At 36.1% G+C, this 23693-nt stretch overlaps 2 protein-coding genes across 7 annotated transcripts; both read left to right on the plus strand.

Annotated features, from left to right (window-relative positions):
* Positions 1–250: 250 nt before the first annotated feature.
* On the plus strand, positions 251–1913 carry LOC113284519. Of its 2 annotated transcripts, none has more exons than XM_026534006.1 (4): positions 251–548; positions 614–685; positions 778–822; positions 1195–1913. In XM_026534006.1, exons 1-4 carry the CDS (start codon positions 455–457, stop codon positions 1284–1286), a joined length of 303 nt encoding a protein of 100 aa, XP_026389791.1. In that variant the 5' UTR covers positions 251–454; the 3' UTR covers positions 1287–1913. The 2 variants fall into 2 exon arrangements, with proteins under 2 accessions (XP_026389791.1, XP_026389792.1); XM_026534007.1 differs by having other exon boundaries at positions 784–822.
* Positions 1914–3264: 1351 nt separating this feature from the next.
* Positions 3265–5444, plus strand: LOC113284518. 5 transcript variants are annotated; one of them, XR_003328204.1, is made up of 8 exons: positions 3265–3312; positions 3407–3508; positions 3627–3962; positions 4061–4130; positions 4254–4427; positions 4521–4581; positions 4660–4819; positions 4978–5444. XR_003328204.1 is itself a non-coding variant. In XM_026534005.1 (8 exons), exons 4-8 carry the CDS (start codon positions 4127–4129, stop codon positions 5063–5065), a joined length of 492 nt encoding a protein of 163 aa, XP_026389790.1. In that variant the 5' UTR covers positions 3265–3312; positions 3407–3508; positions 3634–3962; positions 4061–4126; the 3' UTR covers positions 5066–5444. The 5 variants fall into 5 exon arrangements, 3 of the variants coding, with proteins under 3 accessions (XP_026389790.1, XP_026389789.1, XP_026389788.1); XM_026534005.1 differs by having other exon boundaries at positions 3634–3962; positions 4061–4135; XM_026534004.1 differs by having other exon boundaries at positions 3634–3962.
* Positions 5445–23693: the final 18249 nt, after the last annotated feature.

A 23693-nucleotide genomic window follows, 5' to 3' on the forward strand; every position in this document is an offset into this window, starting at 1 on the left:
TAAATAGGTCAGACGCTTGAATGTTTGATCAAATCTTTAATAAAATAATGCTCCCACATGAATTTTTTTTTGAAGGGTCCCGCATGAAATGGACCAAAGGGTCAATGTCATTGGAATCAGATCAATTATTCTGGAGTAAATTGGAAAATTGCAAATTATTTTTTAGGCCCTAGGATCTTGTCGAAAGTAGTTTACACAACCGTAGTTTCTGGCTTTCTTAAGCCCGTCTTTTCTTCAAAATGAAAAAAAGTTTACAAAACCGTAAACTCCCCATTTCTCTCCTTCACGTCTGCCCAACTTCCTTGCAGTTTCATAACTACTCTCGGAAGAAAAATAAAAAACCAAATTCATTGTCTCCTCCTTTTGTAAATCTTCGCTGTCATCTTCATCATCGTCAATTGATAATCAACAATTTTAGATTTTAATAGAGTAAACAGTAAATCAGAAGTTTTAAATGGGAAAGAAAAAGCCTAGAAAAAATGCGAAAGAAACCGAGTGCGATTCAGAAGAAGCAGAAACAACGAATCGAGTAACAAATGCAAGGATAGGTATAATTTCTGTTGATTTAGTAGATATATCCTGCACAAACTAAAAATTGAATTTGATTTTGTAGGAAGTAGCAAAGAAATTGAATGTGATTCAGATCAAGATCAAACTGAGAATCAAGTAAAAAAATCAAGAAAAGGTATACATTCTGTTGATTTGTATCTTCAAACTGTTTTTTTTTTTTTGTAAACACCATAAATCACGGACTAACTTTCGTGTTTGTTTTTGTAGGAGCAGTAAATCAGAAGAAATCGGATGAATGTGATGAAGAAGAAGGTACTAAATTCTTTTGTTGTCCCTTCTTGTGGATTTCCTGCATGAAAACCAAACTTTAGTAATTTTTCTGAAAAAAACAAAACTAAGGATATTTCTTGCACAGTAGGTGTTTTTGGATTGAAAAATCAATCAATTTTGAGTTTTTTGTTACCTTATTCAACCAAAATTTGAACTGTATGATGGATCTGATATTTGATGAGTGGTTTGGTTAGTGTAGAAAACTGTATTGTACCAATACCATGATCCTGTTTTTCAGTTGGATACATCCTGCACAAGAATTAACTGAGGATATATCCTGCCCAAAAGTTATAGTTTTGATTGTTGAAAGTAAAATGTTTTGTAGTTTTGATTGTTTTCCATTTGTTTTTGTAGTATCATCTGGAAATAGGCCGTATAGAGCAGGTTTTTCTGCTTTGTCGGCTTTAGTGAGGGATATGAATGAAAAAAATTTTGAAGTTGAGTAAAGAACAATTGGATGTAGTTAGGGAATCTCCCTTTGGTGACTTGTACATAATGTTCTTGGAAAATGAATACGGTGCATCCCACTGGAACAAAACTGATAAAGCCTTCACGAAGTTCTTGAGGTGCTTCAAAGGAGCGACAAAACATGAAATCAAGTTTAAGTTTGTTCGAAATGGTGAAAAATACATAATCACGTCCACGCCACAAGAGCTGGGTCTCATTCTTGGAATGCCATGCATTGAAGGGAGAAAACGTGCAACAAAAGAGGCGATGTATGGTGGTTGCTTTAGAGAATCTGAATTTTACCGTAGGATATTTGGTAAAGCTAAATCTGCAACAAAGGCACTGATACGAGAGGCAATCTACCGATTTGTAGAAGCTAATGGAGCAAATGAAATGGAACCGTCTACTAGAAGGAGGGATAATGAAGACTTGGCGATGCTTATCGGTTTGTACATGTGCAACACTATCTTTTGTACAACGAAAGATGCAATTACAATAAAGGAGAAGTATCTGGTTTAGTGGATAATTTTGAAAGATGTAAGGGCACACTTGATCCATGCACATTTGGCCAGACGCATCAACAAAAGTTTCAAAAACCAAAAAACATTACTGGATGTGTTTTTTATCTTCCGGTGAGTTATAAACAAACATTATATGCCTATTTTATTAAGTATTCTTTGAATTTGAAAAGTAGTATTTACTATGATTTGAAACAGATTTGGTTTGCTGAGCATACCAAAATAGTGGTGCCAAAAGCATTACCAGAAGACAAATTTGTACTGAGAGCAGGTAGGTGGAATCTGAAACAGATTTGCAATGCATTCCTCGAAGACATGGATGCGTCGAATTATGTGGTAAGCTAATCTTATTCTTCATGTTTAAGCTTAATTTGTCTTCCTGTTTAAGTTGAATTTGTCTCTATGTTTAAGCTCCCAGGTTTCATGTTGATCTGTGTAAATTTCCGCAGAGAAACAAATGTGTGTAGATAATAAAGTTGTACTTGTTTGTTAATTTGTACTTGTAGTGTCAACTAACATAGATATTACCTGCCCAGAATGAATGTTTGTTAATTTGGACTTGTATTGTCAACTAACATATAAATAAAATATTGCAGTTTGATCAAAAATTTGTCGAACCTTACACTGAGAAAGAAAAAGTTGTACTGAATATGAGTGAAGAGGGTGGAATTATGTTCTTGGAAGAAGTCAGAGAAGACAAATATGAGGAATTGAGGATGACTATAAAGTCAAGTTGGGAACAAATGCAGAAAATGGATTGTAATAATGAAGAAGTTGTGCTTAAAATGCAAGAGATGTTGAACAAGATCTACTTCAAAGCCTACCCAGACATTCAACCTAATACAACACATAAAGAATTTGATGATTCTGTACAATTGGATGATGATGCAAAAGTTGATGTGCCTATGTCACATCAAGAAGCACCAGAAGATGATTCCAATTCGGTACAGGTTAAAAATGATAAGAGGGTTGAATTTGTTTTTGGTGATGATGTTGAAAACATGGACGTTGCCAATATTTTAATAGGGTTGAAGGTACATTTCATAGTAGGAATAAACATGTTCTCTTCTGTCTATTGATATTTACACATTATTGTTAAGAGTTAACAATCTTTTTAAAAAAAAAAATTAAGCAGGAAACACCAAGATTAGAGACCTCGGAAACGGCTATTAATCCAGAGCCAACTCCTATTGTTATAGAAACAACTTCTAGTGCTCCTATTTCTTCTAAAGCAAAGGTTGTTGATGAATCTCAAGAGGCAAATCATACTGCTCCAGAAACAACAAGTTCTGCTTCACCAAAGCCTGCTAGTGAAGATCAAAATGTTACTGTTCCAGAAGCAAAACTTGGTGATACGAAACCATATCTGGTTTTCGAGAGGAAATTTAAAAAGAGTAAAGATTCTGAGTCGAATGTACAAAAAGATGATATTCTAGCATAGAAAAAGAAGGCAAAGGATGAATATGTTTCCGCAAGGTCAGCCGAAATTCTTCAAAAGCTTGAAGAGGTAATTTCTGAACAACATTGATATTGTGGGTATTACATGCACAGAATGAAAATGTCCTCCGATTGAGAAAGGATTCTCATTGTTAAGATTACAGGAAGGATTCTATAAAGGAATCAGTTCGATGGATGGAAATCGTGAAACATCCTTGGAAAAAGTTACAAGGGAGTCGGCCAAGACAATAGAAAAGCTTCAAGAGGTAAAAAAGTATTCGTGTCTTTTTTGAGAAGTTTAATTGATTACATTTTTGTTAATGTGAAACATCTTATTTTTGTGTATGTTCTGCATGTTAATGTGGATATGCATCATGTGTTGAGATTTCAGGATGGAGAAAGTAAACCATCGACTGCAAAGATCGACGAGTTCGCACTGGCTACTAGCAGAAACAGGAATAATATACAAGTAGAAGCGTCTTCAGTGGTGACAAAGGAAAAGGAAACCCTGTCTTCTGAGTTGAGGGGCATGAATCACCCATAGTGGTTTTTGAATGCAGCACATGACAAGAAACGAATTCTTTTGATTCTAGACCTGAATGGGGTCCTTGGTTCTTTTGGTTATAGGAAAATTCCAGAATTGAGGCCTCACTGTCATGAGTTTGTGCGCTTCTGTGTTGTGTCGTTTAAAAAAGTGGTGTTTTGGTCTTCAATGACCAGGTACTCTTCCAGATGTTTTCCTTATTCGAATCATATTTCCTATTTGGAGAATTTGAATACTGGATATGTTTTTCTTCTCTTTTTTCTAATCCCTGCAGTATAAATACTAATAAGGCAATGGAAAAGATATTCCCGCTAGATTTGGACAGACAACAAATCCAGATATGGGTATGGTATAGACATATTTTCTTACTGTCCTTGCAGCCTTTATTTGCATTCCCTTTTTCCTTCTCTGGTAGCACAACCTAAAATACTGCACTTTTCCTCTTCTTGTCATATGCTTTTGGGCAGAACCAAGCACATTGCACTGAGACCAAATTGAAGATTCCTGATCGTTATAAAGCTTCCAAGCCATGGTTTCTAAAGGTAACAGACCAAATCAACACCCGTTTTTCAGGAAACTTCGATCATGCTTTAAACACTATTATGGTGGACGATTCTCCATTGAAAACAGTTATTAATCCAGTAAGTTTGCTTGTTACTGCTCCCTTCATCTTTTTATCATTTTCCTCTACCGTCTTTGTGCTTAACTTTGTCCTTGCTATAAACGTATTCTAGCGCAACACAACTGTGTTCCCGAAAACATGGCATCCTGGGGATGCGAAGGATAACGCATTAAGTAAGTCTGAATTATGTTATGTGTTTAGCATTACGTAAAAAAATCCCAGGTTATCATATATATGGTTTTTGTTAACAGGCAAAGAGGGAGCTATCCGCAGTTTCCTCTATAGTCTACTGCATGATGGGGATATCCGAGACCATGTGCTAACAAAACAACCCAAACATTTCCGTCAAGAGGAAGCTGATAGCACAATCGCTATGGTTTGGGGTAATTCATGTTATGCGACAAAATTAAGGTTTGTGTCTTGCTCCACATGACTAGTTATGGAATCCTGAAATGTTTTAAGATATCATATGTTGCACATCCTCTTAACTTCCCTGGATTTGCTGTTAATTTTCATGTACAAGCATATTTTGTTTTCCCTAGTAACGAATGTTTGGTTCTGCTTCCCAGAAAGATTCTGGAACAGGAAAGAACAAAGGCCGGATCTACAACAGTTGGAGAAAAAAAGGCCGGATCTACAACAATTGGAAGCTCTTGATTTACAAAATGGAGAGAGATATCAACTTATAGATTGGATTCGCAGGAAGTTAAACCTTTAAATCAACCACTTAATATCACCTATCTGATTTCCACTCAATTGCTTCAATACTCTTCAGAGTATTGAAATTGAACATTTAAGAAATATGTTTCTTTGTTCACATGAAGAATAATCCCTACATTGAAATATGCCGATGGCAAAACATGTGAACAGGCATTGTGTAAATTATCGAAATGCCTTGGATACACTAGGATAATGAATAACTTGACGAGGCAGTGCACGATTTGTAAAAAGGATTCAGTGGTCCAGTGACCTCTCCAACTTTGTACTTTTATTTATATATGTATATATATATATAATCGTACTTGCTTACATTTTATTCTTTGAATTTGTTTTTAACATATGACAAATATGACAAATAGAACGTGTCTGTCATAAATATAGCGTGCGTCAACAGTCATAACTTGTAATAGTTATGTAATCACACGCCGAAACTCTCCTTGTAAACAAGGTCGTTAAGGTGAAGAAAAATGGATACATCCAAATATGTTGTTAGGGACAAAACATCTGAACAATTCTTGTTTACAATTATTCTTACTCTGCAGCTATTATCCACGGTGATTTGAAAAGACCATAATAGCCTTATAGTTGTAGATATTCCCTGGTTTCCAGTTGCGGATATTACCTGCACAGTATTTTTATTTCATAATTTCTTTTGCTCTTAAAAATTAAAAATCTTTTTTATATTTTAGAAAAAAACTTTATTTTCTTTCATAATTTATTTTGCTTTTAATTTTTTATTTATTTATTAAGTGATTGCTGTCGTATGCGTCAAAAATAAATTCACTTTCCTAAAGTATATGATAAGAAAGAGTTTGTTTCCACATGGAGGCGATTGTAGATATTAAGTATTCAATTTCCTAAGTAACCAATTAGGGGGATTTCTGATTTTATAAAGCAATATGAATTAAATTAAAAGCAAAGTAAAGTAAAAAGTATAATATAATCAATGAGAGAAAGATATTGGTCAAGGAGTTCATCTTCTATCTTAAACAAGTGCTTGCATACATGATTAGAATTACAATTTAATCTCTTTTATTATCAAAAGCCTAGAGAATCAAGAGAGCAAGATAATCTATTAATTTCCTAAGTTAATCAACATACACATTAGAGCTGCGTATGTGAATTCTACCTAAAGAATAACCTAACGCCTTGCGCTAATTAAGCTCAATTCCCAGGAGCATTAAGTTTTGGAAATAGGCTAATCAATGCAATTGTCATACATTGCACATGACAATAAGGACACAGTATCACTACAAACCGTAATCATATCATGCTCTTGTATTCGAGGTTATCGCTTGATGAAAAATCCTAAAATAGCTGTGGAAAAGGATGCAAGTTCAATTAATTGGCCACTTAACTAACCAAACATCTAAGTCCTATCACAATACATCAATCATGTGATTATTAAAACAAAAGAGATTTGAACGATAATCAAGAGAGAAAACTAATGCATTAATCAAGCACAAGTTGTAGATATAGGATTACATTCTTAACCAATAAAATAAGATTTAGCTACTCATAGCTATGGAGTTCATCATAATCAATAATCAAATAAAGAAGATGAAAAATAAATACGAAAGCAAACCCTAGTTGCGTAAACAAAAGCGGCTCTCTCCTTAGCTCCAAGAATAATACGTCATCAAAAGTTGTGATGGTCTTCTCTCTTATAGATCCTCTTGTTCCAAAATTAGGTCTAGTCTTCAAAGTCCATTAGATGAAAATCCACGTGGCCCAAAAGTGAGAAAAACCCATGTAAAAACTCTGCCAAATGGTAACAACAACCGTCTATTATTTCTCATATCCACTTCTTCTCTACAATTTCTCTTCATCACTAAAGCAGTCGTGTTTTTCAGACATAAAATTTTCATTACTAAAGCCGCCATGCTTTTCAGACAAAAATTAAGAAATATAAGCAAATAATGAGAAATAGTTTGTCTCCAACAGCATTTGCATCTTTTTGCCTTGTTCTTCTTCCTTTGTTCCAAATGACTCCAAAGTACCTAAATACTCAAAAACAAACATAAGATACATAATTTACAAGAAAACTTAGCGAAGAAAGCATAATACTAGATATAAAATTAGGTGTTTTAGACACCTATCAAATTCCCCCATACTTAGACATTGCTAGTCCTCAAGCAAATCAAACAAAATAATTATAAAACATACATACAACTCCGTGTCGCTGAGGATACGGTTACTCTTAGCATGAAAAACAATCCTTTGAACCTCTAGGTGTCCCTAGTGGACGAGTTATAGTCTCGTGAAGGTTTACAAGAGGTGTACCTACAAAACCTTTTACTCCAAATTCCAACTACCTGTGAAGAATCTATCAATGACACTAAACATTTTGTACTTGGCATACTATCAATGATTACAGGAGGAAGTACCCACTTTCGAATCCAATTCATTCATAAATTAGTAATAAAGCTTTATCAGAAAGTTGAACACAACCACAATACTCGGAATCTAATCAACCACAATCACATGAAAAGATTTAGAAGATGATATAGAAAGTAGATGGTGGCGGACTGTTGACTAAGGTGAACGGTGTTTCCCATATCTGTCTGAAGGTCACTGCCAAAACAAACCTAAAAATCCTATTGGATTGAGCTACTGGTCCGAATACTAATATCAACACGACTGGCATATACAAGGGAACCAGCGGTCGACAAACTTAATTCTAGATCAATTCACTGGCATATACAAGGGAACCAGTGATCGATTTTATTCAACACAATAATAATATTTTTTTTCTTTTCCTTTTTTCAATTTTTTTTCATTGACATCATGATTGGATCTTGTGGATCCAAGCGCATTTTCTTGTCAGCAAATTACATGATAGTTCCCTTGGATCCTGCACTCCACGCTTTCTTAGGCGACGGAGATAGGGAGAACACACACATATTGCTTTAACCAAGTTTCATATTTATTCCTTTTGGTCAATTGGTCGGTCTCTTTTTTTTTTCTTTTTTTTTTGTAGTAACTCAATCACTCTATTTCATCTTAGAAGTGATAACAATTCGATGTTCGTGCCCCACCAATTCACTTAGAGAAACGATAGATAAATATGAAAAAATAAAAATAGAACGTGATATGGTGACGACTCCGAGATATGGTGACAACTAACATATTATGTATATTTATATTTTGTTCGTTTTCATATGAATAGACTCTACTAATAGGTTCCTCAACTACTACAACCACGATGTTTCCATTAGTGTAAGGCACATGTTGCTAGACTTTGGAGTTTATCAAGCAAGTTTTTTTTTTTTAATTTTTTACTAAAGGCATCAAATCAACTAACTATACAAACATATAAATGCTCCCCCACACTTAAACTTTACATTGTCCTCAATGTAAATTAAGTCATTCAAAGTAAAGTTCAAGGTGGGAAACTCCGCAAATGATATGCAAAAACAAAGATAAAATGCTTAAAAATAAAAAGATAAAGATAAAGATACAAAACCGGTGGGTTGCCTCCCACTTAGCGCTTGGTTTAAAGTCGTCAGCCCGACTTGCAACTCAAATCACTCCTCCAGAGGGAGTACTTCCACAAGGTTAACTTCTTCCACGACTTCCAAAGAGAAGTTCTCATAATATGGTTTCAGCCGGTGCCCATTCACTTTAATCTCATTTCCTGTAGCTAAACTACGAATTTCCACTGCACCATGAGAAAATACATTAGTCACAATAAAAGGTCCAATCCAACGTGACCTTAATTTACCCGGAAATAATTGCAAACGAGAATTAAACAAAAGCACTTTCTGCCCAATGCAAAATTGTTTCTTTGTAATCATACTATCATGAAATGCTTTAGTCTTTTCCTTGTAAATTCGTGAACTTTCAAATGCATCATTGCGAATCTCCTCTAACTCTTGGAGTTGCAACTTCCTTTGCCTTCCAGCACCATCCAACTCCATATTGCATTGCTTAATATCCCAAAACGCCTTATGCTCAATTTCTACGGGTAAGTGACAAGGTTTACCATACACAAGCCTAAAGGGAGACATCCCGATAGGTGTCCTGTATGCGGTTCTATACGCCCACAAAGCATCATTAAGTCGCATGCTCCAATCTTTCCTTATTGGGTTCACCGTCTTCTCAAGAATGGATTTCACCTCCCAGTTAGAAACCTCAGCTTTTCCATTTGTTTTTGGATGGTACTTCCTTAACAAGTTTTGCAAGAACCTGTTTTTGAAGTGTGAACCTCCATCGTTAATTATAGCCCTTGGAATTCCAAACCTTGCAAATATATTTGCTTGCACAAAATCTGAAACAACTTTAGAATCATTAGTTGGGATGGCCTTAGCTTCCACCCATTTCGAGACATAATCCACAACAAGCATGATATAATAATTCCCATTAGAATTGACAAAAGTGCCCATAAAATCAATTCCCCATAAATCAAAAACCTCAACAAATTGAATAATAGTTTGTGGCATTTGATTTCGAGCACCTAGATTGCATGTTCTTTGACACCTATCACATGTGATACAAAATGCATGTGCATCCTTAAACAAATTTGGCCAATAGAAACCACATTCTAGTACTTTGAGAGCGGTTCTCTTGCTCCCAAAGTGTCCTCCACAAGCATATGAGTGGCAAAAAGACAAGATATAATTAAATTCTAATTCGGGAACACACCTTCTTATTACTTGGTCACTACAATGTTTCCATAAGTATGGATCATCCCATATGTATTGGTTTCCTAACTTCTTAAGTTTGTCCCTCTCAGCACGAGACAAGTTCTTTGGGATTTGTTTAGACACTAAGTAATTAACAATATCAGCGTACCATGGTTCTCCAAAGGAAATTGAGAATAGTTGCTCATCCGGGAAACTTTCATGCAATGGGATAGCTTCATTGTCCACAGCAAGACGGCTCAAGTGATCAGCAACGGTGTTCTCAATTCCTTTCTTGTCTTTAATCTCCATATCAAATTCTTGCAACAGCAAAATCCATCGTATGAGCCTCGGTTTCGCCTCTTTCTTTGTAAGGAAGTACCTAAGTGCTGCATGATCAGAAAAGAAAACAACTTTTGTATCGATTAGATAAGAGCGAAACTTTTCTAAAGCAAAAACAATAGCTAATAACTCTTTTTCAGTGGTCGTGAAGTTTTGTTGGGCTTCATTGAGTGTCCTAGAAGCATAATAAATTGCATGAGGTATCTTCCCCACACGCTGCCCAAGCACCGCACCAACCGTATAATCACTTGCATCGCACATGAGCTCAAAAGGCTTGCTCCAATCCGGTGGTTTAATGATACGGGCTGAAATCAAAAGTTCTTTCAAACGATTGAATGCCGCCACACACTTTTCATCAAAGTTAAAAACCACATCTTTTTGCAATAAATTGCAAAGTGGTGATGCTATCTTGGAAAAGTCCTTGATGAATCTACGATAAAAACCTGCATGACCAAGAAAAGAGCGTATCTCCCTCACCGTAGTGGGAGGGTTTAGAGTACGAATAAGGTCTATCTTAGATTTGTCGACATCCAAGCCTTTAGAAGATATTATATGGCCTAAAAATATGCCATGAGTTACCATGAAATGACACTTCTCCCAATTTAGAACAAGATTTGTTTCAACACATCGTTCAAGGATTAATGATAAATTATGCAAGAAAAGGTCAAATGAATCACCAAATACACTAAAGTCATCCATGAAGACTTCGATTATGTTTTCAACATATTCTGAGAAAATACTTACCATACACATTTGAAAGGTAGATGGAGCATTGCACAAGCCAAAAGGCATTCTTCTATAAGCAAAAGTACCGAAGGACAAGTGAAAGTGGTTTTCTCTTGATCCTCCGGTGCTATCACAATCTGATTGTGACCTGAATAGCTATCAAGAAAGCAATAGTAAGAGTGTCCAGCTAAACGTTCAAGCATTTGATCAATAAAAGGTAATGGAAAATGATCCTTCCTAGTGGTGGCATTCAATTTTCTATAATCAATACAAACCCTCCAACCGGTTTGCACACGAGTTGGGACAAGTTCATTCTTATCATTCTCCACCACCGTCACACCTGATTTCTTTGGTACTACTTGTACCGGGATTACCCACTTGCTATCGGATATGGGTTAGATAACACCCACATCCAAAAGCTTGAGTATATCCTTTTTCACAACTTCCATCATGGGAGGGTTCAAACGACGTTTCGCTTCCCTTGTAGGCTTTGCATCGTCTTCCAATCAGATCTTGTACATACAAAAGGCAGGGCTTATACTCTTGATATCGGCAATTATCCATCCTATGGACGTCTTGTACATCCTTAGCACCCTTAGAAGTTTTTTGCTCCTGTAATTCATTAAGCTCATTAGAAACAATCACAGGTAATTCTTCGTTATCACCCAAGTAAAAGTACTTTAAGTGACTTGGAAGAGGTTTTAATTCTAACTTTGGAGATTTACAATAGAAGGCACAAGCTTTTCATCATTGCAAGGTAAAGAAGCATATGAAATATTCTTAATTGCTGATTTTTCCGGTAATGAGTCAAGAGAACCAATGGTTTCTTTAATCTTATCACCATACTCCAAACCATCATCAATGGGTGTAGTGAGCACGGTTTCCAAAGTATCAACACCATTCAACTCAAACATTTGTTGCGCCAATGTATCCATCACATCAATGGAGAAACAAGAGTGGACATCACTAGGATATCTCATCGTCTCGAAAATGTTGAAACATATTATTTCTTCATCAAACTCCATAGTTAGTGTTCCCTTGTCCACATCAATAATGGTTTTCGCCGTTTTCATGAAGGGACGCCCAAGTAGCAATGGAAGAGATGAGTTCGGTGAACCTTCATCCATATCTAACACGCAAAAGTCAGATGGAAAAACTAGTTGATTAACCTGCACAAGAACATCCTCAACAATACCCATTGGGTAAACATTAGAGCGATCGGCTAATTGCAATACAATTCCAACCTTTTTAAGAGGACCAAGATCGAGTGAGTTATACATAGATGCAGGTATAACATTAAAGAATGCACCTAAGTCCAACATATCTTTGTTAAATATGGTATTACCAATTGTGACGGGAATGTCAAAGCTACCGGTATCCTTGCACTTAAGTGGGAGTTTGTGTTGTAAGATTGTCGAAGCATTCTCCCCCACACTTAGCACTTTATTACCTCTGAGCCTTTGCTTATTGGTAAACAAGTCCTTCAACATCTTTGCATACTTTGGAACTTGCTTGATTGCATCTATGAGTGGTATGTTCACATGGATCTTCTTGAGAACGTCTAAAATCTCCTTTTCTAGTTCCGCCTTCTTGGAATTTGCAAATCTACGAGGAAAAGGTATAGGAGGAACATACGTAGAAACCGTAGTTTTAGAGTTAGAAATAGGTACCTCAGAAGTTTGGGGAGAATCCTCATTTTTCTCCTCCAAAACAGGTTCCTTTGGTGCTTCCACTTTGCCCGAATCAGTAACTTCGGGTTGCACAAGTTGTGTACCGCTTCTCAACGTAATTGCATTGACACCCTCTTTTGGGTTGATAGGTTGAGAAGGGAGTTTCCCACCATTTTGTGCCTTCAACTGGTTCAACTCAATAGCCATAGAACCAACTTGAGTTTGCAGCTCCTTAACTGTGCTCTCCGTTCTTTGCATAAAATATTTCAGCAACTCTTCCATATTTGACCCCTGATTTTGAGGTTGTTGTTGTTGTGGAAATTGTTGTTGCTGAAATTGTTGTTGTTGTGGTTGAAATCCACTCGGACGGTTGAAATTAGGTTGTTGAACCGCTCCTTGCTTATTGGCGTAGCTAAAATTGGGGTGATCTCTCCATCCCAGACTGTAAGTGTTGGAGTAGGGATCATACCGTCTTTGTTGATTTGGAAAGACAACATTAACTTGTTCATTGGGGTCTTCATACCCTTGAAGAGACTTTGGTATCACCGCGGATGCAACTTGTTGCATCATTGCTGTCATGTTACCCATTTGTTGACGAAGTTTTTCGACCTCGCTCACTTCATTTACTCTCCTAAGAAGCACATCCGAACCACGACTCAAGAATTGTTGCGAGTTCGCTTCCATGTTCTCAATCAACACTCTAGCTTGGGCCACCGTTTTGTTCACTAGTGCACCACCACCCGCAGCGTCAAGAAGATTCCTATCACTTGTTTGGAGTCCTTCATAGAAGTATTGGATTATCATTGCATCACTAAATTGGTGGTAAGGACAGCTTGCCACCAATCTCTTGTATCGTTCCCAATATTCATATAACGATTCTCCCACATTTTGCTTCATCCCGCAAATCTCCTTGCGAATTTGAGTAGCCTTTGATGCTGGAAAATATCTCTCTAAAAAGAGTTTCTTCAACCCATTCCATGTTGTGACACTTCCGTAAGGCAAATAATACAACCGATCCTTAACACTATCCGCCAAAGAGAATCCGAAAACTTTAAACATTGCACCTTCCGCATCAGTATCCGCTGGAAGCATGGCCGTGACAATGGTGTGGAAGTCCATAAGATGCTTGTTTGGGTCTTCATTCACCATGCCATGGAACTTTGGTAATTCTCTAAGCAACCCCGGTTTGATCTCAAAAGTAGAGTTTGTTTGAATACACCATTGTTGTGTATCCAGCTTGTGAGAAGTCAAGTCCTTGAGTGTACGATTTTCATCACCCATTGCTTCTTCTTCTTCTTCAAAAGGTAGTTCTTGTTCAACCGGAACCTATTGTTCTTCTTCTAGTTGTAACTCTTCTTCCACTTCTAACTCTTTTTCTTCCGTCGTGTCTTGATTTGGTTGGAGTATTGTGCCTCTTCGAGTAGCTATCCCGCACCTTGGATAGTTCCAATCTTTAGAAGCCAGGAATTAGATACCTGAAAAACAATTCTCCCAAACAAGTAAGAAAAAAGAAACAAGAAATAAAAAGCAAATACGGAAGCAGAAATGATGATAAGAAACTAAAAACTTAATAACTAGCCGAAATGATGATAAGAAACAAAAAGCAAATACGGAAGCAGAAATGATAGAATCTTGGGCAAGGGTGTCGGGACATGATTCACATACATGTCCTGACATCGTCTAATTTCATAAAAATTACTTTTTTTTTAAATTATTAATAAAATATGTGTTTATTTATTTTAGTTACTTTTATATGGAAGTTGGAAGTATGCCCAGAGAATTAAAGATTTATTATCATCCGACCTTTTATAGTGATTGTGGCACATCTCATGAAACCAAAGAAAAGCCAATTGCATTAAAATGAGTAAATTTCTTTTTAAGATGATAAATATATTCATAGGTTGAAATGTTTCTTTTAAGCTGTGGTTGTGCAAGTTCAAAAAAATTGAGAGTGTTAAATTTAAATCAACATATTAAATGACAAAGGAAAAAAGAAAGGAAATGAAAACTCGAGTTCGTTTTGGTAGTGGGATGGAAGCATCTGTCACGCATGTGAATGGAACGCGCGGAATCCTGTCGTTGTAAACAAGGTTGTGCAGGTGAAGAAAAATGGCTACATCGAAATATGTTGTTGGGCCCAAAACATCTGAAAAAATCTTGTTTACAAATATTCTTAGCATGCAGCTGTTATCCATGGTGATACGGAAAGAACATAATAGCCTTATAGTTTGTAGATATTCCCTGGATTCTAGCTGCGGATATATGCTGCACAGGTTTGAGTGGATATTTCCTGTGCGGCCCCTTCTGACAAAATATAAAACTTTATTTTCTTCTTTAATTTCAGTAAATAAATAAAAGACAAATCACATCACGTGGAGGTTAGTTGGTTTGTGAAAAGGATTTATGATTGAGGTTTATATCCAATCCAGTGGGCAAAGAAGTGAGCTAGTTTTTGGACCCATTGAAGACCCCAAAAAACAGATCAGAGGCTTGGTTGTTTGATCATATCTTTAAATCTTGATGATGATTGATTTTCTACTCTTCAATTTACTCTTCAATTACTGACTAAACACAAATTTATATAATTCAAACGAAAATGATAGTATTAATTTGATAAAGCACAATCCCTTCAAAAATAAAATAAAAATAGCATTTACAAAGATTAGTGCAAGTTCAAAAAAATTGAGAGTGTTAAAATGCAATATAAATGACAAAGGAAAAATGAACATTTCTTTTGCCTAGAAGAGGCTAGTCCTAATTCTCGTAAAGAACAAAAGACTCAGGTACCAGCTATACATCAAAGCATTGATATTCTAGTGCAACTCTTGTCCTACAAAAGGCCTACTACTTTGCTGCCTTATAACTATAGGAGGTGTTGACTGTTAAAGCTAGGGGTGGGACTTGGGTTGGTTGGAAGGGTTAGAAGGCTTGGACGAGGCAGACCCGAGCTAGGAATCCCTTGCCCAGATTGCACATCGAACCCGTGGAACCCATGAAGGTACTTCCCAAGTCCGCCCAAATTATGTTCCTCGGGTTCCTCGGGTTAGTCCAAGTTTCGATAGACATATGAGTTTGTTAATACGATAATAACAAATTTTGGTAATAATAAGATTTGATAGCTCCATTTATCTTAAATTTCCAAATAACCGAAGATTATCTACAATAATATAAACTTTTTTCATATTGAATGATTGATTAATGAGATAGATATAATTAATATTTTCATTATTAGATGTGAAGATAATATCTAAATTTTCTCTTTATATAGCTACATCATAGTTCTTCGGGTTGGGCGGGTTGCTTGGGTTAGAAATATTTGTGCCCATGCTTTCCCAAATTTAACTCAGGTTTTTAAAAATTATGCCCAAAGCTTTGATGCACGTTTCCCATGCCGCCCAACGTTCGGGTTGGGCCGGAGTTGGGTGGGTTAACCCAACCAAATCCCATCCCAATTAAATCTAACTGACAGTAAAAAAATCATTTACCACGACGGTTATAAAGTTAAAGCAATCAGCGATTCTAAAATGTTTTGTGCGTAGCGGTTTTTTTTTTTGGGTAGTTTTTCCAGCGGTTCATCAAGACTTTTTGTAAAGCAGCATATGCAAACAGAGCACATGTTAGTTGTTACTGATGCATGGTTACAAGGTGGTCAAAACCACATCTCGTTGCCGTTACCGACTCACCACAACTCAATTTTAAAAACCACTGTTTATTTGAAGAGAGAGAGAGCGGGAGAGGAAACGAAAACCCTAGAAATCGATTTTTTTCCCAACATTCAACAAAAACCTAGTGATTCATCCAAAAAAAATTGGTAATGGAGAAAAATAGTGAATCAAAAAAGAAAAGACGAGCTTCAAATTCAAATCTCAAGATTGATTATCGTCTGATTAGGGGTAATTCAGGTGTACAAAAAGAATATGATGATTTAAGAGTTGTTGTTGTGAAAAAAGAAGAAGAAGATGCAATTGATATCGAACTAAATAGGAGGAAACTGCCAAAGAAAGAGCCAATTTCTGGTAAGTAATGAGATTTGGTAATTTACTTTGTGTATGATTTGATCCATAATTTGTTTTTTTAGTAGATGCAAGTGAAACATGTTCAATTAGATGCAATTGAAAATAAAAAAAAAAATCATGCAAACAGTTGAATTAACCATGAATTATATACACATTTAGGCTTAATTTTGTTTGTTGACGACTGTCTATACTCTATATGCATTTCAGACCACAATTAGTGTTCGCCGGCTGCTATAAACTGGTATTAGTTGATTCAAGCTAACCAAGTCCACTAGCTTATGGTATGTGTTGAAGTCGAGTCAAACTAAATAGAAAAATTGAGTAAGATGACACTTGATAGGGTTAGAACCTATAATATTAGAAATTTTATAAGGTTTTAGTGTAAAATACAAATTTAAACCCTTGTAAAACTTTATTTGTTTTGTTTATGTACAAGTGCCTGATTTATCCCTTTGTTTTTGCAGAAACTTCAACTGCCATTGTGGTTGTTCCGGAACCGCTTTTTGCAGTGCCCAAACTAGAAGATCCTGGAGATATTATCCCCTATCAATGTGGTAAGAAAATTTTATTATATGGATCTGTAATGCTTGATGTGAAAAAGCTTGTCCACCTATATGTACAAGTGTCCTAATTATCCTTTTGTTTTTCCAGAAGAACCAATTTCGCAGGGTATGCTAGTAGCAAAACAGGAAGTTTGTACATATATTGTCTCCTTTAAAGGTGGTAACCTTTTAAATTTTACCTAATTTAAAAGGTTCAGCAGATGTTTAGCTCTAGTAGTATGATTTCTGAAAATTTTGTCTTCATTTTTACAGAACCAAAATCAATATCCTACAAAGGTGGCTTCCATGCAATAGTAAGTTTTTATGAAAGATTTAAGAAAGATCCGGTGAAAAGAAAAAGGCACGATGCGCTGATACTTGAAGCGGGATCAACAACTTCGTTACAGAAATTATTGTGGTTTAGGGACGAACATTTGAAGTTTTTAAGTAAAGGCCCTTTGTGGAAGGTGATGAAGCTTTTTCTATACAAGGAGGTTTCTATGGTTAAGTCTGATTGGTTGAAGTATCCACATCCAATTCAAATAATTATAGGAGCTTACAAGCATTCTGGAGAAGCTAACTATGCTGAAGACAACTATTTTGAATTTAGTGATGGTGACAATAAGGTCACCTTGACAAGTAACCCTAATTATGTTGTTGTCAATTTTGGAATTAGGAGACCCAAACCGGGGAAACTGTAAAACAGAGTAGGGAGTCAATGGTTGCAGAGGTAGATGTATTGGCTTATTTTAAGGATGATAAGATGAAAAAGACCATCATTGAGGAGACCATTGAGCGCATACTTCAGGATGAGACAAAATATGTAGAAGAAATCAAAAGAAATGGTGTCCTACTAACAAAGCTACTTACATTGCATCTTTGTGTTATTGTCTTCCTTACAACATGAGATGGAAGCCGGTTGTCAAAGAGAAAATATGGAAAACATTTCCAAAGTTTGTCAGTGATGAACACTTTTGATTGGACACAACTAATTCACACCACTCTCATGTTGAGCATAAGAAAACAAAAAAAAAACTGTACGTGGATGCTCACCCTATCTACTGGTAAGTGTGACAGTTACGACTAGTTTGCATGATAATTAATCTGATTAACTCAAGCTATTTTCATGTGTAGGTATGTATATATTACTGTGTGCATAATTTTAAAAATAAAATAAAATGATTTACTCAAGTTATTTTCATGCAGTACTTGTTCGCAGGGCACTCAAACTACTTCAAGCAAGACAAAAATAATATTTCAAGGATGGAAAGATGGACAACAAAGGAACTGAGTTACAAAATAGATATGGAGGAAGTAGTGTTCAAGGTAAAAACAAAGACATCATTTAAAATCTACGACTTAAGTTCTTAGTTATTTCCAAAAATCTATTGTGCAAGTCTGTTGATCTCTCTGATGCTTCAATGTCAGCTAGAAAAATCACTGATAAAAGGTTGGTCGGAATCTGAGAAAAAATTGACTCTTGAGTATGTGGTTCCTGACACTAGTAATATGAGCTCGGATAGAAGGATTAAGTTGTTGGAGAATAAATTGACAATATGTGGACAAGTGTTGGTGAAAAAAATGAAGAAATTGCTAAGTTGGAATCTAGAGAGTGTAAAATGGATGCTTTTGTCGAGTTTGTTAGTGCCAGAGAGGAGGTGCTAGATAGTTTAAAAGCTGATGGAGAAGTCATTCCTTTAGATAGATACATGCTTGAGCTTTATGAACTTTTCTCCCAAATGAAAAAATCTTGTATGGCCCGGAAGATGATGATACTGAAGAAGAAGAAGAAGAAGAAGATACTGATAGTGAAGAAGAAGATCATATAGACCCACACACAGCTAATAAGAAGCCGCGTGGTCTCAAGCTTCCCAGTCTGGCGGGGAATAAACATTTTGATAAATGAATCTACAAGACAAAATGAGGATTTCCAGTTTCTGGAAGCACGCTTTGACAAGGTAAAATATCTACTGTTAAATTTTTGATATTTGAAAACTCACGATGATATTAGGGAGATATATGATATGAGTATAGAATTAGAATTGCTTATATAGAATATTTGTACAAATGACTTTAACATTCCCTAGAGTTATCTAAACTACAATAGTGTCCTGTTTATCTACTGAAGTAACATGATAATGGTCTTGTTGAAACCCTGTAGTGACGAAGCTTTTCACATGGATGTAAATGTTGTTGATGAGGCAAATGCACAAGTTATTGTACTCGGTTCAACGCTGAAAGAACTACTATTCGATGACTTAGTTGACACTCAAGCAATACAGTTTTACACATTACAGAGGAGAATGAGGGTTGCATTGGACCATAAAACAGAAGTTCCAAAGTACAATAATTGTGTATATTTGGATCCTGCAGCATAGGTTAGTTCTTCGACGTTCTCTATTTCGTTTTATGACTTTTTGTTTAGTTTAATCCATGATTTCTGAATGATGTTCACCAAATTGAATTATGGGGAAAAATGCAGTATGTTGTCCGTAATAGTAATCGAGATTAAATAGATGACCATGTTCATGGACCTATCGAGAAAATGAAGTTGGACGACCTGGACTTCCTCCTCATTCCCATGAATATAAATGTGACCTTAACAGGTTCAGGACATCACTGGACTCTATTGGTGTTGGATGTTAAAAACGGAGAGTGGAAGTTCCTGAACTTAATGGTTAGCACCGACGTTATTGATCCATGCTATAAAGATGCACAAACAATGGAAATATTTATCACACGAATGATAAACACGCAATTAGTGGTACCAATAGTCGACCTAGAGGTTCATCCAATTGCATGTCCACAGCAAGGACCTAAGCCAGACTGCCTCCTGTTTACATGCTATCTAGTGAAAAGGTATGCAAAATCCAACAAACCTATTGAAATGGATGATGTAAAATCCAGAGAAATATGTCGTGGAATGAGGCATAAAATGGCAGCCAAAATGTTGAGGCCATGTGTAAATGCCATTGTGTGGAATGCTCCTAATGCTAATCAGCCATAAATCTAGATGTAATAGAGCATCTTTCCTTTAAAAAATATCTTTTGTACTATATTTTGGTTGAAAGCACAGTATTTTTGTAATACTTAACACAACACCAGGTTCTTAACTATATTACAGTAGTCTAACGTTATTAGTTTAATCTTTGTTGAAGTGAATTTATAATGTTGTTCCAATTTGAGAATTCTAGGTCTTAGTTTTCTTATTGCAGTGGTTATCTTTGTTTTGCCTGCTTATACATTTCATAAATTTGACCTTCAGTTTATACTTGTTGTACATCATGCCTGTCTTTGCTTACCCGCAGTTTACATGTTCAGAATATAAGTTCAACACTTCAATCCATTACCATCATGCACTTTGAAAGGTCATTTCCTTATAAGGCTTAACATCTTACATAACTAGAAGAGTTTTACTTTTCAAGGGTACTTGGCTTGACAATGTTTTGGTTCAAAATAAAAACATACATTGCTTCTAAACAAGAGAGTCGGAGACCGTCCAAAAATTTCTGATCCAGGGCTTACACTTGTTCACACTTATTTGAATTCTTCTTCAGTTCTGATGCTGCTGGTGGTGTTACTTTGGCTCGGGGCTGGGGCTGTTGCAGTTGGCTGATTGACCACCGGGCCAACATTGGGTACCTGCAATCCAACTTCTTCGGCTAACAGTACGGCTGCAGGCCTAGTAATATGTGGACAATAAAGATCCAAGATTGGAAAGACAAGACCACTTTCAGGAGCTTTGGGTCTCAATGCAAGCATACGAATAAGTGATTTTATATCGTAAGGCAACACTATGGTCTCAAATCCCATCTGCACTCCACCGGAGACAAAAAATCGATCATCCACAAGTGCAACACCTTCAAGCACAGGAATAATTCCAAATCGGGGGTGGGTCGAATTTATAATCCATCCATTACCATAACCCCCATCCATCTCCAACCCCGCTGCAAGCATACGTATATGTGATCTTGTCTCGGAGGACAACACTATCGTCTGAAAACCCATCAGCCTTCCACCGACGACCAAAAATCGATCACCCACAAGAGCAACACCATCAAGCGCAGTAAGAGTTCCAAGAGTTCCAAATCGGAGGTTGGTTGCAGTTATAATCCATCCATTACCAGAACCCCCATCTGTCTCACTTGGTTTGGGAGTTTCCTCTGGTTCCAATTCAATTGGGGATTTAACTTTATCACCATCATCACCACCAACACCATTTTCATTGCCACCAACACCACCAGAACTGCTACTCCCAACTTCGTAACTGTTATTCATAAATGGAGAATGAGATTGAAATTGAGGTGCGGCGAGTGGAGATTGAAATTGAGGTTGGTTCTCCAAGGATGGTGAAATTGATATTGAAATTGAGGATGGTGGAATCCCGTTGAAACCGTCCTCAACAATATCTCTTTTATTTACCATGGCTGTTTTGAGATGAGAATGAAATTGAGTCTCTGAGTTAATATTATTGTTTCACTCTAAGATTGCAGAGGTGAGATGAAAAAAACATCTAGTTTCCCTTCCTTTTAAAGCAAACTCTATGGTTGAAGAGATGTCTAAGTAACACCCTTTACTTTAATAGGGACTGATGATGTTTTAATAGTGGTAAGAAAGGTTGTCGTTCACTCAGACTTGTTGTATTGATTTTAAGTTTTAATAAAAGAAAATACTAAAAATAAGAAAATATATATATACAAAATAAATTCACAGGATGAAGAGGGACCGGGACTCGGGATTCCACTGCTTTTCATGTTCATGGGATTCATAAATTTATCCTAGACATTTATAGCTCAAAACAAAAGAAACAATGACTCTATTCTTTGCCAAAGTGGATTTCATAAAACATTAATTGTAAATTACAAGCATAGTATATCTAAAGCACCTAAGACTAAGCATACGCTATCTAACAAGATAACAATTGATTAATAGAAATCATAAATCATTTAAAATCGGTGAAAAAAGTAAATAAAGAATTAATTAAATTACCCCAAGGGTGAAATCCAGCTTCCTCCATTGTCCCAGTGATGGGCTTTAGCTCATTAGGTTGGAAACACACTCAAAATATGGATTCATATCTCAAAAAGGTGTTACAAAGGTGAAAAGGATAAAAAGCAGCGAGTTTGCAACGCCGACAGACTGTTACAGACTCACTGTCACAACTGTTACAAAGAACTATTGCTTCTTGGGGTCGCAGAAGAACTATCGTTTAAAGATACAAAATGTGACGGTTAAGAATGACAGTCCTAGTTGGTTTAAATTTCTTCGTTCTCTTCCTTCAATGGCAGCAGCAGAGACAAGCTCTGCAACTTTAATTTCTCACCATTTTTCGTCCCCTAACTCTCCATCCTCCCTCTATGAGTCTTGTATCACCCTTATATATGTAGGATAAGAATCTCGCAACAATTATGTCTCAGCGAAGTTATCAATGGTATTGCACAATAGCGCCGCTGAACAATTTCAGAAACGACGTCAGCAAGGATCATGAGAAAGATGTGATAGTCTTGCGAAAATTAGAGAGCTTGCGAAGTTAACATTTGTAAGGTTGCGAGAATGTCGCAAACCATATCCGAAAATAAAGGACAGATTAGCTGTCATCCACTATGTATTTCCTTATAAATAGTCATTCGAGTTGTAAAAGCGGGGAGATCTTTTGTGAGTAAGAGACAAGTAAATAGGAGAGAGAAAGTTCAGAACAGAGATCATTCTTGATTTCTTTATTTTCTTTGTAAGAACATTCAGAATTTAATCAATAAAATTAAGAGTGTAAACCTAAGAATGAGATGATCAACAATGAAATCATATGAGGGGTGTATTGTAGGATTTCCTGCAATTACATAATGGCGCTAGAAACAGGGAGATTGAAGATCGAAAGTTGAAGATTGTTGATTGAGAAGATTCAAATCTAGAAAGTGATTAAACAAATCAGTGAATCAGTTAGAGAAAGAGATGAATAGAATTAATGAAAATGGCAAAAATTGGAGTGTAATATGATAACAAAAATTGATTAATGAATTCCATGAAAACATCAAAGGAAGAATACATAAACGAAATTTTGAAGGAAAGAAAATTATGCGGTAGAAAAAATCACCCTTGAAAGAGGGAAAAGCAAATTGCATTCATGGCGGAAGAAATACCAAAAGAAAATTTGAACATACATCTCCGTTGGTCATCACAGTGCCTATTACACGAAAAGAGAAGGATACAACAATAAAATCCACAGGAGAATGGATGTTGAACAGAACTTTAATCGATACAGGAAGTTCAGTTGATATAATATTTTATCATGCATTCCGGGGAATGGGATTTAAAGACGAAGAAATGTCCAGTTCAACATATTTTGTTCACGGCTTTGGAAAATCCACAACAAAACCTAAAGGAGAAATAGTGGTACGAATTCCACTTGGAGAAATCGAAACACATGTAACATTGTGCGTGGTGGATATGGAATCGCCATATAATATGTTATTAGGAAGATCATGGATACATGCGATAAAAGTGTGGTATCAACGTTGCATCAATGTATTAAATTCCCCACTCCAAATGGAATAGGTGAAATCAGAGGAGATGTTGACAATGCGAAATTATGTCATCAAATTGAAGTAAGCATTATGAAGAACAAGCAAAAAGAAACAATTTCGCAGAAA

This window comes from Papaver somniferum, chromosome 5, assembly GCF_003573695.1.
Source record: "Papaver somniferum cultivar HN1 chromosome 5, ASM357369v1, whole genome shotgun sequence".
NCBI classification, from domain to species: domain Eukaryota; kingdom Viridiplantae; phylum Streptophyta; class Magnoliopsida; order Ranunculales; family Papaveraceae; genus Papaver; species Papaver somniferum.